Source organism: Poecilia formosa, unplaced genomic scaffold, assembly GCF_000485575.1.
Source record: "Poecilia formosa unplaced genomic scaffold, Poecilia_formosa-5.1.2 Scaffold93, whole genome shotgun sequence".
NCBI lineage: Eukaryota > Metazoa > Chordata > Actinopteri > Cyprinodontiformes > Poeciliidae > Poecilia > Poecilia formosa.
The window spans coordinates 2,035,695-2,055,475 of record NW_006800032.1 but is presented as its reverse complement, the minus strand read 5'-3'; the positions used below and the strand labels follow the sequence as shown (position 1 = coordinate 2,055,475).

Here is a 19,781-nt window from a genome sequence, read left to right as displayed (position 1 = left end):
TATATATTTTAAACAACATATTGAAATAAATATTGAAGCCATATTAGGAGAGTCAATGTGATTATCAAAATACAAAAGGGCTCTTTTTTTACGATGGCGTATTAGGACCATAAAAACAAAGAAAAACCCCCCGAAATGATGTCATAATATTACGAGAATAAAGTCGAAGTAACACGACAATGAAATCGTAATAATATGAGGATAAAGTTATAATATTTCGGGAATAAGGTCAATAATACGAGAAGTGGTAATATTACTGCAATCGTATGACTTTAATCTCTTACGAGTTTATTCTCGTAATGTGACTTTATTCTCTCATTTTTCTTATAATTTTCTTAGCGTGGCCCTAATACTACGTGTTACTATTTACAAGATGTAAATGAATAATCACAAAGCCGTATCTGTTGCAGAGTGCGTTTATAAAACAGAAAGCTATCTGTCCCATTCCGCCCTCTGCTGGTGAACTAATGGTATAGCATATACTAGTTCCTGGTTGATAGGACAACACGCTTTCGGCCACTGTTAGCTTAGCTCGCAGCTTCAACTTCGGAAAGCATGGAATTAGTCGGTTTTTAGTTTACCAAAGAGGCACTAGACGAAAGTACAATAGAAATTATAAGGTGTTGCTTGCATTTTATGTCCAAGGTATGGCTCTGTAGACAGAGTTTGGTTTTAGTGGGCTTACCAGCTTGCAACCGCCAGCTAAGCTAGCTAAGTTGCTAGCTACACTACAGTCCAAAATGACTGACTGCTGCGCTGCAGCGAACTGTGATTACCAGCAGCAGGGGTCCGAAAACACCACTCCGCTTTTCAGCTTCCCTTTGGATCCGGAGCGGTAAGGATTCGTCTCATTTCGTGCAAAAGTTGAGCAGAAATAAGCCGCGTATAGCTTGCAAAATGAATGTGTTAGCCCTGGACTGTTAGCGATGGGGTTAGCTTTACATCATGTTAGCTAATAGTGACACAACTCTGTGGAAAATGGCGCAGACTCATGTTACTCTTAAAAGAAAAGTCCGTGTGAAACAAACACGTTTGTTAGCCGTTATTGACTTCCAGGGCTGTTTCATAAGAGGTCATGCCTGACTTTGATTAATTGATGAATCTCAAGGAAAATAGCCGTAATGGAGTCTTTTTTTCCCTACAAATGTGTAAATGGCTGTCGGATCAACAGACAGTCCACAGGGGCATCACGGGCTGACATGGGGGCAGTTTGGCAAGAACACATCTCGAGTAGCAGTGTTTTGGCGTTGCGGTTTTAATAACATGCTTAGTTATATAAATTCTACTGCAAGTGTGAAAAGCTAAGTTTGCACAGTTTAACTTGTGCAGTTAGAGATGACTGGCGATAATAACGCTATAGTGACTAATTGTGACTAATTTTATGTTGAAGAAGAAAAAACTGCTTTCTGTTTCGAGATATCTATATGGTTTGTCTTCCGGCTGAAATCTCTCCATCTCCCAGGTACGCGCAGGCTGAGTAAAGGGTTATTCCACAGCTTTCCAGTAATCTGGGTTACCTTTGATCAGTTTTTGTTCAAAGTTTAAAAATACGTAAAATCTATTTGCGATCTAAATTAATATTTGTGGAACCTCTAGTTTGTCAAAATGCAACAAATCAGGATATCGATTTTTTTTATTAACACGCCAAAAAAGAAGGATCAAATTATCTATAGCACTGGTGTCCACACGTTTGGGCATGTGGGCCAAAATAAAATTGGAAGTTGCCATGGGACACAAACAGTAAAAATTTTAAAATACAAATTCAAAAGTTTTTTTTCATTGTAATTTTTGTTTGTTTTGCTTACTTTATTTTACTTGTACATTCACCCCAATAAACTAAACCTGAAATATTTTACAGAAAAACTGGTATGTAATTCATGCTAAATCCAAAGTATAAAAAGGATCTCACATATTAAAATACAGTTAATTTCAGAAATTGTATTGCCAAGTTATATTCTCAGCAGCAAAAGCATGACATGAGCCATGTTCCATGTTTGTTTGTTTTTTTGTTTGTTTGTTTGTTTTTTCAATCAAAGGTTGTCCAGACTAAATAATCTGGGGGAAATCAGTCAGATTGGGCATGCAACTTTTAATTCATCACATGCTTGGAAAGATGGAATAAAGAGCACACAGAGTCATGGTGGCTTGGTGCAAAGGAGATTTTAGAGAAATTATTACTACTGTTGTTTTTTGGGGGGGTTTTTTGGTTTGTTTGTTTTGCTTTTTTTCCTGAGTCTGTGGTCGGCAGGCTATTTAATGACATTATTTATCTCCTTTATTTCTCAGATGCCAGCAATGGTTGATCAACTGCCATCGCCAGGATTTGGCATCGCAGCCGCCAGAGGAGTTGCACAAGCTGTACAAAGTTTGTGCAAAACACTTTGAGCCCTCCATGATTGAGCAACAGGTAAGAGTCAAACCTGAGCTCGTCCTGTCAGCAGTTAGAGACGAATGAAGCTGGTGTCAATTCTTGACGCGGTAACTGTGTTTGTGGAAAATCAACTTAATGCATGACTGGGAAGCTGTAGTAGCTGAATACTCAAACTACGCAGCCACTAGGGGGCAGCATAGCAGGAGGAAGCAACCTGAACCAGTACAAGGTTAATAGCTTTATGCTGAAAAGTAAACAATGAGGTGAATTAGAGCCAGAGTAGATTTTTTTTTTCCGACAGATCGGGAAAGATTAAGAGGATCTTGCATGAGGGAGTTTATGAGCCACGAAACCAGAAGACAGAGACTGTCTGTCACCTGCCCAACCAGATTGGTGTGTTGTCATTTGTAGTCATTTTAGTTCTGCAGTGTTCTGCAGGTTGCTTAATTCATTTTCTGTGCAGTCTTTACATTTGTAGACTGCACTATTGTTTGAATTATTAATTTTACCAATGCATGCTAATGTAAACGAACATGCTGTAGTCACCTGTAGCCACAGTGGTATTTACCACTTACTCTTAAGCTCTTTTCATTATGATGACAAATCTACCAGGAATAACAGAGTTAGTGTTAGCACGTTTTCCTGGGACTTGGTTGACTTTATTGGTTTATTTGTTTATTTCTCAGCAGCTACGACGTTAAACCAGCATGTAAAAGGTTTGCAGTCTGAACAGAACCACCTACGTGTTGCATCAGGTCTAAATGTGTTCAACAGATAAAACCCAATATTGTTTGGTGATGTTTATAATTTTTTTGTGGGGATTCTACTCACTGCTTAACACTAAAGTTACATTGCATTAGCAGTGTGACTAAACTGTACAAAAAATCTTTAACTTTGGGTGAAAGTTTATTAACTTTATATACTATCCTAAAAACTGTGAGTAATTTAATAAGATGTTCAAAATACCAGAGAATCTTCATTATGCACGTAACAATTAACATTTAAAATCTCTTTTTTTTTCAGACTGCATCAAGCTGTGTGTTAAAGGAAGATGCTGTTCCTACCATATTTGACTCTACTGCTCCTGTGACTCAACATGAATCATGTAACAGGAAGCGAGCCAGAGACCCAGTAAGTATACATTTTAGTGTTTAAAATGAGTCCTTTTGGAATTTGAGCATAAAAACCCTAATGATCAAATGTGTCCTTATCCAGTCAGGAGAAGAAGCTGCTGTTGTAAAGAAATCAAAAGGTAACTTATTCAGTTTGCTGGAAATTTAATTTCTTGATTTTATCCCAAAAACATGTCGCTGCATTAAAAGATGATGAGTTTGTACAATCATTTCAGCTTCTCTGTTATGCTTCTATTATTATTTCACACCAGAAAATGCACCAGATGTGAAAGAAGAGCTGACAGAAATGGAAGTACCTCAAAAGGAAAGCCAAATTCAAGAGGATGTAGCCATCTCAAAAGCAAAAGAAACTCTGAAGATTTACTTTAAGGAAATCCTGGCTTTGACGGGATTCAGCATCAATGGGGCAAACAGCAGCGCGGATGAACCAATTGGCAGTGTGCGGGGTCAGCGGGCTCATAATCCTATCTGTGTCGAGAAAATAGACAAAAAGGAAATCCTGCAATTCGGCGAACACTTCATGCAGGAGGAGATCCAAAACAGCCTCAGACTGTCGAGATTCTTCTCCATTCTTGTCCAGGACGTGACGAACATAGAGGGAAAGGAGCAGATTCCGGTTTTCATCCGGTCGGTAACGATTGCAGGTTTCCCCCAGAAGCACCTGATTGGCTTCTTGCCGTGCGACTTGGATGCAGAGAATCTGTTCTACATGCTCCTTTCTGAGCTGAGAAATAAATGGGGTTTGAGGATGGAGCACTGTCGAGGACTCAGTTATCTCTCCACAGGAAGCATGTGTCAGAAAATGCGGGATCTTACCTGCCGAATCCTGCAAGAGTTTCCACAAGTAGTGCTCTCCCCAAGTGACCCGTATGCGTTCAACATTTGGATCATCCGCTGCATGCCCGTGCCCTCCATTCAGAAGGTTGCAGATACTGTGCAGGAAGTGGCATTATTACTCCGACGAATCCCAGAGCTGAGCAAACGATTGGATGGAAAGATCCAGATGACATATGGGCATTTAAAGGGTGAAGTTGACCGGATCAAAGCTGCTCTCAGTGGGATTTGGGAATATGGCACTGACGCCTTCCAGACCATGCTAGAAATCCTCGAGCCATTCCTTACCTGCATCAATGAGATAATTTCGAAGGTGGATGAAGAAACGGCCGAACAGATGGCCAAGCTCAAGCCGGTTCTAAAGAACTTTAACTTCATCATCACACTCGTCGTTCTGAAGAACACACTCTGCTGTGTGAGCATACTTAACTCCAGTCTCAGGGGAATAATAAGCATCAGCAGTACCTTGCAGTATACTATCTCCAATGCCTTAAAGCTGGTCAGCAAATACCAACAAGAGCTAGCAATATTTCACAGGAAATGGTTTTCTGATGCAGTCGGCCGAGCAAAGAAACTGGGCGTGGAGATCACTAAACCAGAAATGGCCCAAGTGGACCCAAACGAGACCCCCCTGGAGGACTTCTACAGAGAGACTCTGAGTAGGCCCATCTTGCAGTACCTCGTTGCAGAAGTGAAGAGAGTGTTCAGCACCGAGATGGTGAGGATTCTCCGATGGCTCTCGTTGGTCCCGTCTTACATGGCTGATCACAATTTCAGCATTCGCAGGGATAAAGTAGCCGATGCCAACTTGAACAACCTTGCACGTCCCGACACATTCTACGAAGAGCTGGGATGCTGGGAGGTGAAGTGGAGGCACGCAAGCAAGCGGAGAATCCTCCCAACCACGGTGTTTGCTACCCTCAAAATTCCAGATATCGGGTTTTACCCAAATGTGCAGAGCTTGCTGAGGGTGTTGGGGACTGTTCCGTGTGTAAACGCGGAGGCGGATGTGTACGGACAGTACCACATGGTACTGGAGCGATGTCATTTCTATCTGAAAGCCACTCCGCAGGAACAAAGACAGTGCAACATGGCATTTGTGTACGTGAACCAGGACGTGCACTTTAGTGTGGAAAAAATGGTGGAGTCATACATCGAGAAGCATCCAGACATCCTGAAGTTGCTGCAGATGGTGAGCAGATAAACACAGGCTGAATACAAGACGGCATGTAGAAGGTTACTGTTCATTATGAGTTAAAGTGCATTTGTTTTGCTGTTTTACAGGACGATGCCATAACAGAGAACCCTTCACAAGGTAATTTCAAGCAATTTAGTTGCAATTCTAACACAATCTTAAAGTTCATCAAATTGACATTGGTGCATTTAAGCCTGAAACCGTAAATTAATTTCACTCTTAATGAATTTTGTTACAAATACACTAAGTCTGGAAAAGGCTGAGATGTCATACCAGATCCATTTTCCAAATTTTAATATAAAAAACCTACTCGCTTACATTTCTTTAAAAAAAAAAAAGCGAACAAAAAGAAATTACAAATGACAAAATTATTATAAAAAAGTGGCTTTTTTTCCTCCAATCTACTCTTCTGGGAGTTGTAAGACCCAGTATGAGGGCCAAGCTATGAGAATTTTTGTTTAATTATGGAAATAAAGTAATCATATTCGCAGAATAAAGACACAATTTTACCAGAAATGTATCTTAAAATTACAAGGAAAAAATTTTATGCTGATGTATTAAAACTATTTCTATTAAGTGTTAGGCTTTACTCATAAAACTTATGTAAAAAAGTATAACTTCACAAGATGCTGAACATTTCTTATAATTTTTTTTATTATTATTTTCATTTTTTGAGTTCTCATAAAATTACTACTTCATTCCACTGATATTATGACTGTATTCTGGTTGTGATGTTATTCTTGTAGTAAAAAAAATAAAAATAAAATAAGACTCTAATAATCTGTCATAGAGTTTACCTGAATTCAAAGTCCAAATAAATATAAGATGGGATAAATAAATAAATAAATATAGACATATAAAACGTGAAATTTTTTCTCTCATGTCTGGATTTTAAGCAGTTCTTTCATTTATTTATTTTTTAAACAATGGTCGTTATTAAGACTCGATTAGGGGTCATTTGAGATTATCTGTAATTTACTTTGCAATGGATTTCTTCTTTATCAATAACACTGTAATCTCACCAAGGTCCAATCTCATCTTTCGATTCAGTGACTGTCCATGGAAACCACGCTGAGAAGGATGCTGAGGAAGAACTGAAGCGAATAAATCTAGAGATGGATGCTGATAGGCTCGTGGAGATGAAATGTGCAGAGACTGATAGGGAAGCTCTTAAATCTGCTTTGCAGGCTGCAGTGGTGGCTGCCTACAGCAGTCACAGCAAGCTGCACGCAGATGCATGTCCTGCTCAGGATGGAGAGGTGGAGTATGTGACCAAGTCTGAAATGAAGGAAGTTCTCACAGTGTGTGAGAATGCAGTCAGGGAGGGGATCCTCACCGAGGTGGGGAGTTCGTTTTTTTCCCTCATCATTGACCGTGTTGTGAAACTGGGAGAAAAAGAATACCTCCCGATCTTCATTAGGTTTGTTGACAGTTTTGATGTCATGCGCTTAGAGTTGGTAGGATTTCTTGAGGCAGATCTGGAATGTGACGTCATGGTGCAAAGTCTTCTGCAAAAAATAACTGTGGACTGGCACCTGGATTTAGGTAACTGCAGAGGTCAAGCTTACCTTGGCTCTGGTGATGTTTCCTACAAGCTCAAAGCCTTTGCCTGCAAAGTGCAGGAGAAGTATCCGCTCGCTATCAGCACACATTGTTCTGCTTATTCGTTCAACACATGGTGGTCTAAATCAATCCCAGTGCCTGCTGTTAAAAGAGCCCTGGATACATTTGAAGAAATCTTGACATTTTTTGGGAGCAGTGCTGCTCTAGAGAAACAACTTGACCATGTGATAGCATATGGCCTGAGAGAGAGCTACGAAAAGGTCCAAGAGTTACAGGGGCAGTTCTGCACTGTTTGGCAGGAGAAGCATGACTCTTATGAGGTGTTTGTGCAGATGCTCGAGCCCCTAAGCGAATGTCTGGAGAAGATCAAGAACAACCCACAGAGATGGAAGCTCTCTGTTTCTGAACAAGCCGCAGTCCATCTGCGCAAAGTCATGGAGTTTGATTTCATAATTTCCATGGTGGTCTTGAAGAATGCTTCCTCCTTCACCAGAGAGCTCAGCGCAGGTATCCAGAAGGATCAGTTCAGTGCGGCATCCCAGCTTTGCCAAATCAGTGGTATCGTGGCCACTCTGAACAGAGTGAAAACCAATATGAAGTTGTTCCACCAGAACTGGTTTGATGAGGCTTGTGCGATAGCACAGAGCCTTAGAGTACAGATCGAAGTGCCTGACAACTCTCTTCCAAAAGATGGCTTGATAAAGCCAGCCACATATTACAAAGACTGCCTGAGTGTGCCCCTCGTAGATAACCTCATCAATGCCGTAAAGGATCATTTTTCAGATGACCACAAAGAAGCTCTGAACTTCCTCTCCCTTGTTCCCTGCTCAGTCACAGTGAGCTACATGTTCGAGAGCCTGAAGTCAAAGCCGCCTCTCTATAGCAGCGACCTCCCTGATGCAGACAACTTCTTCACAGAGCTCTGTTGTTGGAGAGTAACATGGAAGACTAAGGTGGCATCCGTGACTATCCCAAGCTCCATATTTCACACGTTACGCCTGCCGCTCATGCAGTACTTTGGGAACATCAATGCCTTGCTGAGGATCATGTCTGTCCTTCCCAGCACCACGCTAGAGGACTGTGGTGTTGTAATGCGCCACAAGAAATTCCAGGACTACTTGAGAAGCACGTATCCCAAAGACAGGTCTGTGTGTTTGGCTATGCTCTACGTCAGCACAGACTTCAGCAGGGACCTGGACCGTATGGTCAGCCAGTGTTTGAAGGTTACGCCACAAGCGTTGGAGGGCATCTGTTTGGTACGTACCCCTATTCTTTACTGTGACGTAGAGTCACCGTTCTGTTTTTTACTCTACAGCCTTGTTTAATTTAATAAGATTATTTTGCTATTCTTGTAGGACAAGGAATCAAAGAGTCTCATCAAGAACTCTGAAAATAACATGGAAGGTAAACAGTAAAGATATTATTTTTATAATTTAGTTTTTTGCCTGTTTTTCTGGTAATTCTAACCATTTTCCTTGATGTATTTAGTTGACATGGTCAAGGACGAAGTTGGGGAGCTCAGTATTCAGCAGTCTCCTGAGAAGTTGCAGATCCAAGAAATGAAAGCCACGGATGAGAATGGGCTCACAGGAGACAACCGTCAAAGCCTGGCTACAGTTTTTAGGCTGGCAGCACTCCTGGGGAAAAAGAAACGCAGTCTCTGTGAGCTCTCTGAGGAAGACCGAGAACCTCTTGTTCAGGAGCTGAAGTTGTGCCACTGGTTTGGAAGTGAAGGCAAAAGCATACCATGGATTAGTGATGACGAAATGGAGAACCTCCTCATAAACGGAATCAGAGATGTCATACTAAAAGAAATACAGGAGTCTCCATTTTTTTCCCTGATCACCGATAAACCTGTTAAAGTTACTAACAAAACCTACCTACCTGTTTTCACTCGTTTCGTTGGCGAATCTACTCCAAAAGTGGAACTGATTGGATTCTTACCATTTAATGAAAATGGCGACGTTGACAGGCAAGCAAGTAACCTTGCAAAGATTCTTACTGAAGACTGGGGCTTGCCCATGTCGAAGTGCCGAGGCCAAGCATTCATGCATTTAGGTCCAGGTTATCAAAGCCTGAAGAAGATGTCTCTAGATTTCCTCAATAACTATCCGCTCTGTATTGTTACGCCCAGTGAGTCTTGCGGTCTCGCTCATTGGTTGGCCAGTAGTGTGCCTTGTCCTTCTGTGGCAAAAATGCTGGACATCACAGAAGACCTGCTGCTGTTCTTCGACCAATCTCCTGATCTAGAGGAACAGTTGGCAGAGGCTGTTGATGGGCTTTTAAACATGCCAAGAGAGGCTTTAGAGGAAATTCCAGAAACTTGCTGCTCAAGGTGGAAAAAACGGGAGGACTTTTTTGATATCCTTGCTGATACATTAGAGGGCGTACTCAGCTGCTTGGATGCTGTTAGCTCTAGTGCCACAGGCGCCAAGTCGATGCATGCTCAGGTTCTGTCTGCTGCTCTGAGGAACATGGATTTCATCGTCACTCTTGTGATTTTGAAGAACGCCTGTGCACCTCTTCGTAACTGCAGCACCGTTTTCCGCTGCGGAAACCCTGCTGACATCCTTTGCGAGGTGGAAAAAATCCCTTCCATCATAGCAACTCTTGAGAAAATGTTAAAAAATGTGAGCTCTGTGCACACCACTTGGTTTGAACAGGCATTCCAGTTAGCGACCAAGGTGGCTCCTGAACAAGTGTGCTTCTCAGAGGAAGTTAATAGCTATGATTCCCCAGAGATTTACTATGTAGAAAACCTGAGTATTCCACTACTCCATAATCTGATCGAGGAGATGAAGTATTGCTTCTCAGAAAACCATTTAAAGGCTCTGTCTGTCCTGTCACTGCTTCCTTCTTGCAATCCACAACCCATACTTTCAGAGGCCACAGACAAGCCTTTCAGCCTTTACCTTGCAGATCTTCCTGAGCCTGACATGGCTGAGCAGGAAATTAACGCTTGGGCTGCTGTCTGGAGAGAGAAATACCAAGATAGTGCTCTTCCAACATCTATCGCTGAAGCACTTGTTCATCCAGAGTCCAAAAGCCACCCAACCGTTACCTTACTGCTCAGACTGGTTGCTGTGTTGCCGAGTGTCAGTATGGAGTGTGACCTGATGAAGACCACTCTGAACTCAATGAGGGATCTGTTTAAAAACACCACATGCAGAGGCAGCCGGATCAGTCAAGTGATGCTTTTGTTGCACTCCACAACACTGCAGAGACTCCCAGAAGTCATTGAGATGTGCATGGAGGTTGATCCAGAGAGCACTCCATGTCTGTCCCAGGTACGTTCACTTGTCACATGGATGTTTTAGCCAGTTAACTATACTAATGAAAAATATTGAATGTCTTAATAATATAAACTTTAAATTTTATAAATGAGAATTGGTTGCAGTAGTTTTAAATAGACTCGGATATATATACATATACACTCCCTGTCTAATTTTGGTAAGTTTGGAGAGAAACCATATGCTTTTTGTTGCCATCAGCGCAATTCTGGCAAAGATCTGCTTAGACCTTTGATTACTCTTCTTATCTTGGCACATAGCTACCTTTTAAATGTAATCCGCCGATTTCCAGGTCCATATTATCCAAAAGATTGGTTCTGAATTGGATAAAGCAGGCTAAAATTAGTTTTTATGTATTTGATTACTGTCATGGTAGAACACCCAGTTGTCTCTAAAATTCAACCATTTAGCTGCTTGAGGTGAAGTGGAAATATTAAGAGGAAGGCTGCCTTCTCCTATTTCTCCCACCCACCTATCCAAGCACTAGTATTGGCATTGGGACCATCACCATATTTAACAGCTGGTCCAGTTATCTCAGGTTTGAAAGCCTCGTCTTTAATCCTTCAAACATTCATCCTGACGTTGTGGCCAGATGCCTAAATCTTCGTCTTGTCTGCCCATAAAACTTTGATCCAGAATGTATTTGGCTTGTCCACATGGACAGCTGCAATTTTCAGTCAAGATTTAAGAGGTGTTGATGTTGGAGCAGGCTTTCTGCTTATTCATTTCAGTTCAAATGCTTTATTTTTCCCAAAGGGAACTGAAATAAAGAGAAATGTTAAACTTGCTGGTGTTTCAGCATGTTCAGGCTGGGGTGGACCCTATTCAACCTAACTAACTTCCTTTTTATCGGAGCTGCCAGTTTAGGTCAGGTGGTTGAAACCTGGACAGGGTTGGGTGTCCCAAGCACTCGCCAAAGCTAGAGCAATTTGTCTTCCGTAAAACCTATGATTTGTTAAAGTTTACCTGATTTAGATGTGAAACTAAGCATTGTTACTCCCATTTTTGAACATTTTCACCAACAAAATGCAGTTACAACTGTGACTTTAAACTGCCAAAATCTGATAAATGAAAGTAATATTTAATTTTGCTTTAAACAATCCTGATTTTTCAAATCTGTTTTAGTAAGTTTGTCTTAAAATCAACTTTAATGTTTGATGTTTCAAGATGTGTGGAAATAACCCTGGCCAAGTAGGTCAATGTTTTGTCCAAAACCCTGAAAGGCCGATGGGGAAACTCCATTTGTAAAATTGAGTGCTGAAATGGAAAACTTGAATGGATGGGAGAGTTTTGATATATTGGAGGCTTTTAGAAAAAGATAAAATCCACTATAAATCCAAAATCTTTAAAATGTATTGAAGTTGTATTCACCCAGAAGAAGCATTCAAATGCAAGGCACAAATTACAGTACTTTCACAATGAGCTCATATGACTAATGCAGTGATAAGAGAACAATCTGTGGTTGCTATCTATGCTAGATAACTAAGGTTTTCAACTCATTTTAGGTCATGAAAGTTCTCCAAAGACTGAAGTTGGACAGAAGTAAGTTGATGTATTGCTTATTCGGTGACATCATTATCAACCAAGTTTTGTGTTCTGTTTAAATTCAGGGTAGGAGTATAACTTTTGTTTTCTCTTACTGAAATTTAGGGGACCTCGATGTGAAATCAGCAGAATCCCAAGAATCGAGTGTTGCAGAGAAACCTGCAGATGAAGAGGTGAAAGCACCAGATAGGGGAATGACTCAAAAGGTAGCTGAAGGACCTAGAACGGCGGTGTCTTTCTACGAGCCGCAGCTACGTGAACAAATCTTAAAGGAACTCTGGGACTCTCAGTTCTTCACGGTCATAACTGAGCAAGTTATTGAAATTGATGGTGAGCTCTATATCCCATTGTGCATCAGGTACTTAAACAAAGAGGACATCCAGTGTGAGGAAACACTGGCTTTCATCCCTTTCACCGAGGACTCTGATGTCCTTTCCGAGGCCATAGAAACTGCCCTGTCTGAGAAGTGGGGACTCAACATGGAGTATTGCAGAGGACAGGCCTCACTAAGTGTTGGTGAAGCAGGAGCTCAGATGAGGGCTGTAAGTTTAGCCATTGCAACAAAATACCCTCAGGCTATTAGAACAGTTAGCTCTGCTCTGTCCCTCAATGTTTGGCTGGCGAGATCCTCCCCTGCTGAAGAAGCAGCCAATGGATCCGTCCTCATGGATAAATTATTACACTGGCTCACAGAGGATGTAGAACGCCAGAACATGCTGGAAGACATGATCATGTTGACGTTCCAGCAGGATGAGGCAAAGGCCTGTGAGCTGAGAGACAAACTCATCAAGAACTGGGAGAAGAGTCATGATATGCATGAGGTTATGGTAGAAATTTTGGAAGCAGCTATGCTCTGCCTGAATGAGCTGAAAGGAGAGGGAAGTACTTCAGACCAGCAACAAGCGTCACATTTTTTTGACGCGATCAGAAACTTTGAGTTTATCTTTTCAACTGTGGTGCTGAAGAATGCCCTGAGCTTAACTAAAAAGCTAAGTCAGTCTCTTCAAGGTAAACCTTTAGATATGTTGCTTGCTGTGAATACCTTGCCTGATCTCAAAGCGTCCCTTGGTAAGCTGAAGAGCGAGATTGACGTCCATCACAAGTCCTGGTTTGAGGAAACGGTCTCCTTGGCTTCTAAGCTAAACGTTCAGATGTTGCATTCAGTTCTTCTAGAGCCGCTGAGTGACTTTTACAAAGAATCTGTCAGCGTGAAAGTCGTGGAGCACTCGATAGCAGAAATTGACGACCTCTTCACAGACAAGGTACTGGATACTTTAAGATGCCTGGAGATTGTGCCTTATGCAATGTTCAAAGTGGAAACCAGCATTCTTAGTGGTCTTGTGTTTCGCCTGTACAAGGAGGACTTGCCAGACCAGTCCTCTCTTCACTCTGAGATGAAGGCGTGGAAGGAGAAATGGTTGGATCCTCTGGCAGGTTACCTTCCAGCCACTGTGCTCGATACGCTCAAGACATCACAGATCAGAAGTTTTAGTAATATTGAAACGCTCCTCAGACTTCAGGTCATTTTGCCATTTTCGCGACGGGAGAGCAACTTCAGGCAGGGGAAAAGGAGTCTGCAGGACTTCATTCACCAAGAGAAGAGATCCCTCTCTGAGCTCCATTCTCTGTAGGGGTTACAGGTCCTCTGGTTGAAGCTTTGAGCAGTGTGTTTGAGAGGAAGTGGACGTTCGTACCCCCCAACTAAAGGACTGTTTTAGCCTTCACGGACAATTGTCCCTGTACATTACTAAATTTTTGTTGGTTGTCATCCTTCAATCCTATGCTCTGTTATTTCCTTTCTTTCACTTTGTAGTTTGTACAGTTGTATCTCCCAATGGGACCAATATGATGGAAAAACACAAAGCCCCAGTGATGGTTCTCAGTGCTTGTGCCTTGATGAGAAACTGATTTTTATCCCTTATCATGAAATTGAGATGGTCAGCATTGTCCCATTGGTTTTACTTGAGAATCTTCTGCCCCCTCTACCCTCATAATCAGAAACGACACTGAGTTTAATCACTTTTACCAACTTTTTATTTTTTAAGACTCACTCTTATATTTCCTTGGCACAAATAGAAACTGTTAGTTCTGTCATGTCTCTGATTATTTTCTGTGTTTGCCATCTCCTTGCGAGAATGACTTTGCTGTAAACGTATCTTTGAGAATAATGTTTCCTTTATAGGAAAATCTTCATATATATTTGTCAAAAAACAATAATAAAATGATCCAAAAAGATATGTTCATTGTTGACTATGAAAAGGTAAAGGTAATTTTATTTATATTGCACATTTTCAGCAACAAGGCAATACAAAGTGCTTTACAGGAATTAAAGGGAAATACAAACTAACAAACCAAAGGAAAGAAGAAGAAGAAAGAATCTGTTGATCTGAAGTAAATAAACTAGATACTCCTATTCAGGGTTGGTAGATAAGTTTAAGTAAGTATCCTCTGGTCTAATTCCTTTCCTCGTTGGAAAGAGTCTAAAAAGTAGTTAAGTAGTTTTTCTGGATTCTAAATTTGTTCTAATTCCTGTTCTGGGTTGCTAAATAAGTATAATTAAGTATTCTCTGGACTTTAAGTAGTCTCTAAACTTGTAAAAGTAATGAGTACTCCACAGTTTCTAAGTAAAAACTAAATGAAGTGTCTTGAAGTCTGTATGCTAATATGAAAGTCAACACAAGGTGGCGCAGTGCACCTATTCAAAACTGTCTTGTAACAAACTACAGGCATTAAAAAGTAAGAATACTTTTTAACTATAAAGCCGTTTCCTCACATAATAACCAGATTTATCAAACAAGACTAAAATAATGGGCTAATTTCCCTCGTTAATGACGGAGTCTGTTTCCTATTGCTCTAAGAATATGTCCAGAGGAAACATTTGGGATTCTTCATCTCTATATGCTGTGTAAATATTTAGTTTACAGTTGCTACTTATTTGCCAGTCGAGCAGGAGGCCATTCTGGTTCTCGGTATGAGGGAGGGACGTGTTTAACCTGTATTTGCTGGAGATGCAAATCATCTCTTCTGTGATTCATTGTCGCTTTTGTCTGTTAGTTAATATGTAATTTAAGGAATAAGTGTATTCTGCAGGTCTGCTGTTAGACGTTGCCTTTCCTGTTAATCATTTGTTAGGAATTCCTGCAGTTCTAAAAGGAGGCATTGCAATAATAAAAAAAAAAACCCTGCATGGCTGTTTAAAAATTATAATCTATTGAAAACAGTGATTTTATTTGTTAAGTTCTTGATCTTTTTCTAGTACAAACTGAAGTGGCTATAACCTAAGTGTAAAACCATTATTAAACATTTTCCAAAAGGTCCTTGGTATCAATATTAGGCTACAAATTACATTTCTGTAAGTGGTAAATCTTTTGCGTTTGTTCATTCATCGCTGATTTTTATAAAGAATGTCACTTCAGTTTGTTTAGTCACAGTTGTAACGTTGTTTTTCCATTTTCTCCCCCAACAAATTTCAGTTTAATGTTCATAGAGAAAATATTTCTGTTACGTTAACCTCTGAGTACTTTGACATGAGAATGTGTTTTTATTGAAGTTGGCTCAAGAACAGGGAGTTCAGCACTAAATTAAATACTATTAGACGTTTCTGTACTGTCGGAACGTGCTAAAGTAAGCTAATTTAGATGTAAAAGCAGGAGGCTTTTACAACAGTGACATCTACGTTACTAGGTCAGATCTGTGACTTTAATAAATTGACATCAAAATTGTTTTAAGAAGGCTTTAAAATAAAATTGAACCCGGTGAACCTTTCATAAACCCTGCTCTTTGCTCTCCACCAGGAGCTAAACATCTGCAGGCCGTGCTGTATTTGTTGACCTTTTTAAATGTCTGTGCTCAGGCTGCTACAGGTAAAATCTCAGGTGTGGCCTGTGCGTTTGAGCGTGAAGAACACATCCTCCCTCTCTAAGCAAAACAAGGCATTCCCATAATTGACCTCTGCAGCAGGCTTCCTGTTTAATGTCAAGGTCCTGTGCTGATATAAGAGCCGTGGCAGTCTTGTAATCATATCCATACACGGCTGGGATTTAACTACACTTGCAGGAAAGACAGAGGGGCTTAAATGGATTTCATTTCAAGGTTCTCTTTCAGGGAGATTTGACAGCACAGACCGCAACGCAGACCCGTCAGCAAGCAGAAAAACTTTTGGTTTGAGTTATTCAGACGTCAGCTTGTTCATTGTACCCTCAAGAAACACTTCATTTTTATTTGCAGTTGTAAAACTGTACGATTTGAAACAGTAAGTGAAATGTGAGGGATAGTGTAGGTATTGTTGGTGAGATGGGATCGCATAAATTACCCTCTGGATCGACAGTAAGAGGTTTTTCGATTTACGAGGGATCTCGAGGTTTATCTAACTCCAAAGTTATTGCTTTCAAATCCTAGATCTGGATCCGCATCCGTTAGCGGTTATTTTTTGACTCTTGAGAAGTCTCCACTGAGCAATGTGAATATACAGAAGAGGAACGTCCAAATCTTTTGTAATCCTTAAAAACCCAAGCTTTAATCCGTTATGAGGATGTTTTGGTGTTCCGGTCTAACAGTGTAAATATTCACAAGAACCAGATGTATCTGCACAATTTATCTAGCGTGGTGTTTAGAAGCCAGTGGCCCGGTCGATGGCGAGATTAGTGATCCTGCCGTCGCTCCTCGGCTTTGTGTTTAGCAGGAAGTGTGGGAGCAGAGACAGCTGTAAATGAATGGAGTGTCTGAGAAGGTTGGAGTCGTCTCCCCACCCCTCATGGCCAATCCTAACCCCCAAGGAACTTGACACATTTTGCTCCTCTTCAGAAACACCTTTAGACATAGTAGGGTGTCGTCGTACGTTGTGATGAAGGACCTGTATGACTGATGCTCTGACAACGGGACCTCAAACCTCGAGTTGGACTCACTGAGATGTAAACAGCACCGTGTTGGCAGGAAGATACTGATCCCAATACTCCTCTATCAAGAATGTAGACAGTATTTTCACCCATAACGTTTTAATTTAGCATGTAAATATCAATCGTAGCAACACAATGTCAGCTTTTGTTTACAAGAAGCATTTGTTGAGTGATGATACAGGTCTGAAATGGGCTGCATGGTGCCGGAGTTCAGTCTGAAGTGCTTGTGAAGGACCTCATGTTGAGTTCTGAAGTCTTTCCCCCATCTGTCACTTAAAAGCACCCCCATCTGTCCATACTCAAAGCACAAAGATGACGAGGGTGTATAATGATGTGTGTGAGACGACGACTGGACGACGCTTGTTGTTCCTGTGGAGGTTTCAGACACAACAAAGTTTGGGGATTTTCACCTGGTGAATGCGAGGCTCTCGTCACTCAAAACTAAGCCGCGATCCGCAAAAACATTTCGAAACCCAATCTGAACCTAAGCTCCGATCCAGAATGTTCTTGTTATTTGTCAATAACCAGCTGGCAGCACATCCACATGCCTACGTGTCATGCACGAATCAGAGATAAGAGGCTAAATGAAAGCTAGCTGTTACAGCTGCGGTTCGCTGACTGTTTCCATTTGAAAAACCCACTTTTAAGCTCTTGCTTCAATCCAGAAATGATGGCTTTTAAGAAAAGTCCTGCTTTTCATTTGACAGGAGAATTATCTACGGTTTTCTGGGGGCTTGGCCGATGATGAACAGCAGGCAACGATGAAGGTATCCTCGTCAGAAAGTGAAATATGTTCGTTTATTAGTTTATTGTTGTGGTTTTCTTATTGCGGGCACTGACAACATTAAAGGGAAAACAATGTTTTTTTAAATTAAGAAAAATTACTAGGTCCGTAAGCTGTTCTACTCTTCTTCTTCTTTTGAAATTTGAACCTACGGATAATTAATTTTTCCAATGAATATGGACTACTCTCTTCAACCCTCTATGTTGGTTTTGTGAATATATCCTAAGCCATGAAACTAACTGTGCACCATTCGGGCTGGGATCCTCCTGGGTGAAAACTGAGGGTCCTCCGCCCCATTCATGATATTATGCTTGATCCTCTTGAGATTACAGGGACAACAGCCTGGAGCTGTTAAACCTCTTCCTCCTCAGACATTAGTACACAGAAAACCTTCTAAATCATTTGCGCAACACAAACAGTTCCTCAGCAAAACTAAAATACAGTTACACATAAAGGGTTTGACTGAAGGCTAATAAATTGCAGTTTACATTTTTTTGGTTTCTGAAATATTTCTTTGGGATTTAATAATATCCACCCATCTGAGGGTATTTGTCTCAATTACATGACATCGCAGCTGAAAATAAACTCGAAGCTCTGGATCAAACCGCATCTGATTAAAAATGTATTTGAACATTTCCAAACCGTGGAGCTGGAGCTGAAGTTTAAGAGACACTGATGCATGTTCGCCAGTAATCCAGCCTCGGCTGCAGTGACAGTTTTAAAAACTCCGATGCAAATGTAACATTATCTCCGCGAAGCTGGTTTTCATCTTCGACGAGGATTATCGATCTTAACTCCGTTCTGGGCCTGCTCCTCCATGACGTGAATTATTTCGTTATAATAACCCCCACTCCCCCTGCCACCCCTCACATCTCCTGTGTTGCTTGGAAGGTGAGATGTGAAGATCAAGGGGCTGCATGTTGATCCTAGCTCAGGAATGGAGAGCCTGTGTGTAAAAAGTCTGTGGACAGGCCTGGTCCTGCTGGAAGCTCCACAACTCCCACACACACTCTGACCTCGTTGCCCATTCACAGCCGACTGCCATGTAAAACACATCAAGCCTCCCTGACACCATCCCCCCCGCCACGCTGGCCCTGTGTATTCTAAACAAGGTTCATGCATATGGAGTTGTTGTAAAGCTGTTTGGCAAACACGTATTGAAGCCAGCGGTGGGTTCCCAGAGGAAGAGGGGGGGATTGTTTTGGTCAAAAGCAGCATGACAACACCTGGCCCGCCGCTGCCGCCGCCGCCGCTCCCTGATGGCGCAAAAGGCCAGCAGTGGAAGCTGCAAGGTCAAGGCCTGGACAAGAGCTCAGCTCCAGTCACTTCCTGAGCCAAAGCCATACGTCGCATTCCTGCAGCCGCGGCGTATCGCTTACAGCCTGGTTAATACTGGAGGAAAACAGACCGAGCAGGAAAGCTATGTAACATTAGGAAGCTTTTCTGCTCCTTTTTTTAAAAAAAAAAAAAAAGATTTTTAACAGAACATGTGTTAGAGAGTGTTTGTGTGTCTAAATGTGGACGGACCACAATATCCTGTCACACTGCATTACGGCGCATATACTGTAACTGTTATATATGGTGTCCGAAATGATTAAAGAAAGATGTGCATCGTCCTGCGAGGAACTCGAGAACGTCGTTTTATATTTTCAAATAGCTTGGGTTTGAAAAATTTGGAGAAAATTAATCTCAGTTGGCATAATCTGTATTTATGTTTCTATATTAGCTTTACATTTTTTAACTTGATTACATCTGAAAATTGGCCTGCTATGATAATACATATTGCTGGATGAGAAATTGTCCCAGAAAATATTTCAATAAATGATAATATTGTAGTTTTGAGAACATTGAACATTTTGAATTAATATAACAACCATGGCAGAATAATGCAAGTTTGCCCTCTCAAAGATTAATGCACTTTAATTTGGTACATAACATTTAACACTGAAACTATATGACATTTTGAACATCCAAGATGAAACACGACAACAAAAAGCAAAAAAAACAAAACAAAAAAAAACACTCACACACACACACACACACACACACACACACACACACAACCGAAATCATAAATAAAATGGATTATGAAGTTTCTAAACACTTTAAAAAATACTAATCATTAGACTGGAAATTACCGAGCTCATTTGAGTTCATCATGTAATTAATTG

General features: G+C 41.0%; 1 protein-coding gene across 1 annotated transcript; it reads left to right on the top strand.

The window, feature by feature from the left end:
* Positions 1 to 451: 451 nt before the first annotated feature.
* On the top strand, positions 452 to 14,166 carry LOC103142123 (uncharacterized). Its single transcript, XM_007558011.2, has 11 exons — positions 452 to 835; positions 2,287 to 2,407; positions 3,395 to 3,502; positions 3,587 to 3,623; positions 3,756 to 5,530; positions 5,623 to 5,653; positions 6,584 to 8,352; positions 8,452 to 8,500; positions 8,585 to 10,383; positions 11,892 to 11,928; positions 12,037 to 14,166. Exons 1-11 carry the CDS (start codon positions 741 to 743, stop codon positions 13,560 to 13,562), a joined length of 7,347 nt encoding a protein of 2,448 aa, XP_007558073.1. The 5' UTR covers positions 452 to 740; the 3' UTR covers positions 13,563 to 14,166.
* Positions 14,167 to 19,781: the final 5,615 nt, after the last annotated feature.

Coding starts and splice junctions, on each gene's coding strand:
- LOC103142123 (XM_007558011.2), top strand. CDS start 741: ATGACTGACTGCTGCGCTGCAGCGAACTGTGATTACCAGCAGCAGGGG. Junction 5,531..5,622: donor TCCTGAAGTTGCTGCAGATG/GTGAGCAGATAA, acceptor GCTGTTTTACAG/GACGATGCCATAACAGAGAA. Junction 8,353..8,451: donor CGTTGGAGGGCATCTGTTTG/GTACGTACCCCT, acceptor CTATTCTTGTAG/GACAAGGAATCAAAGAGTCT.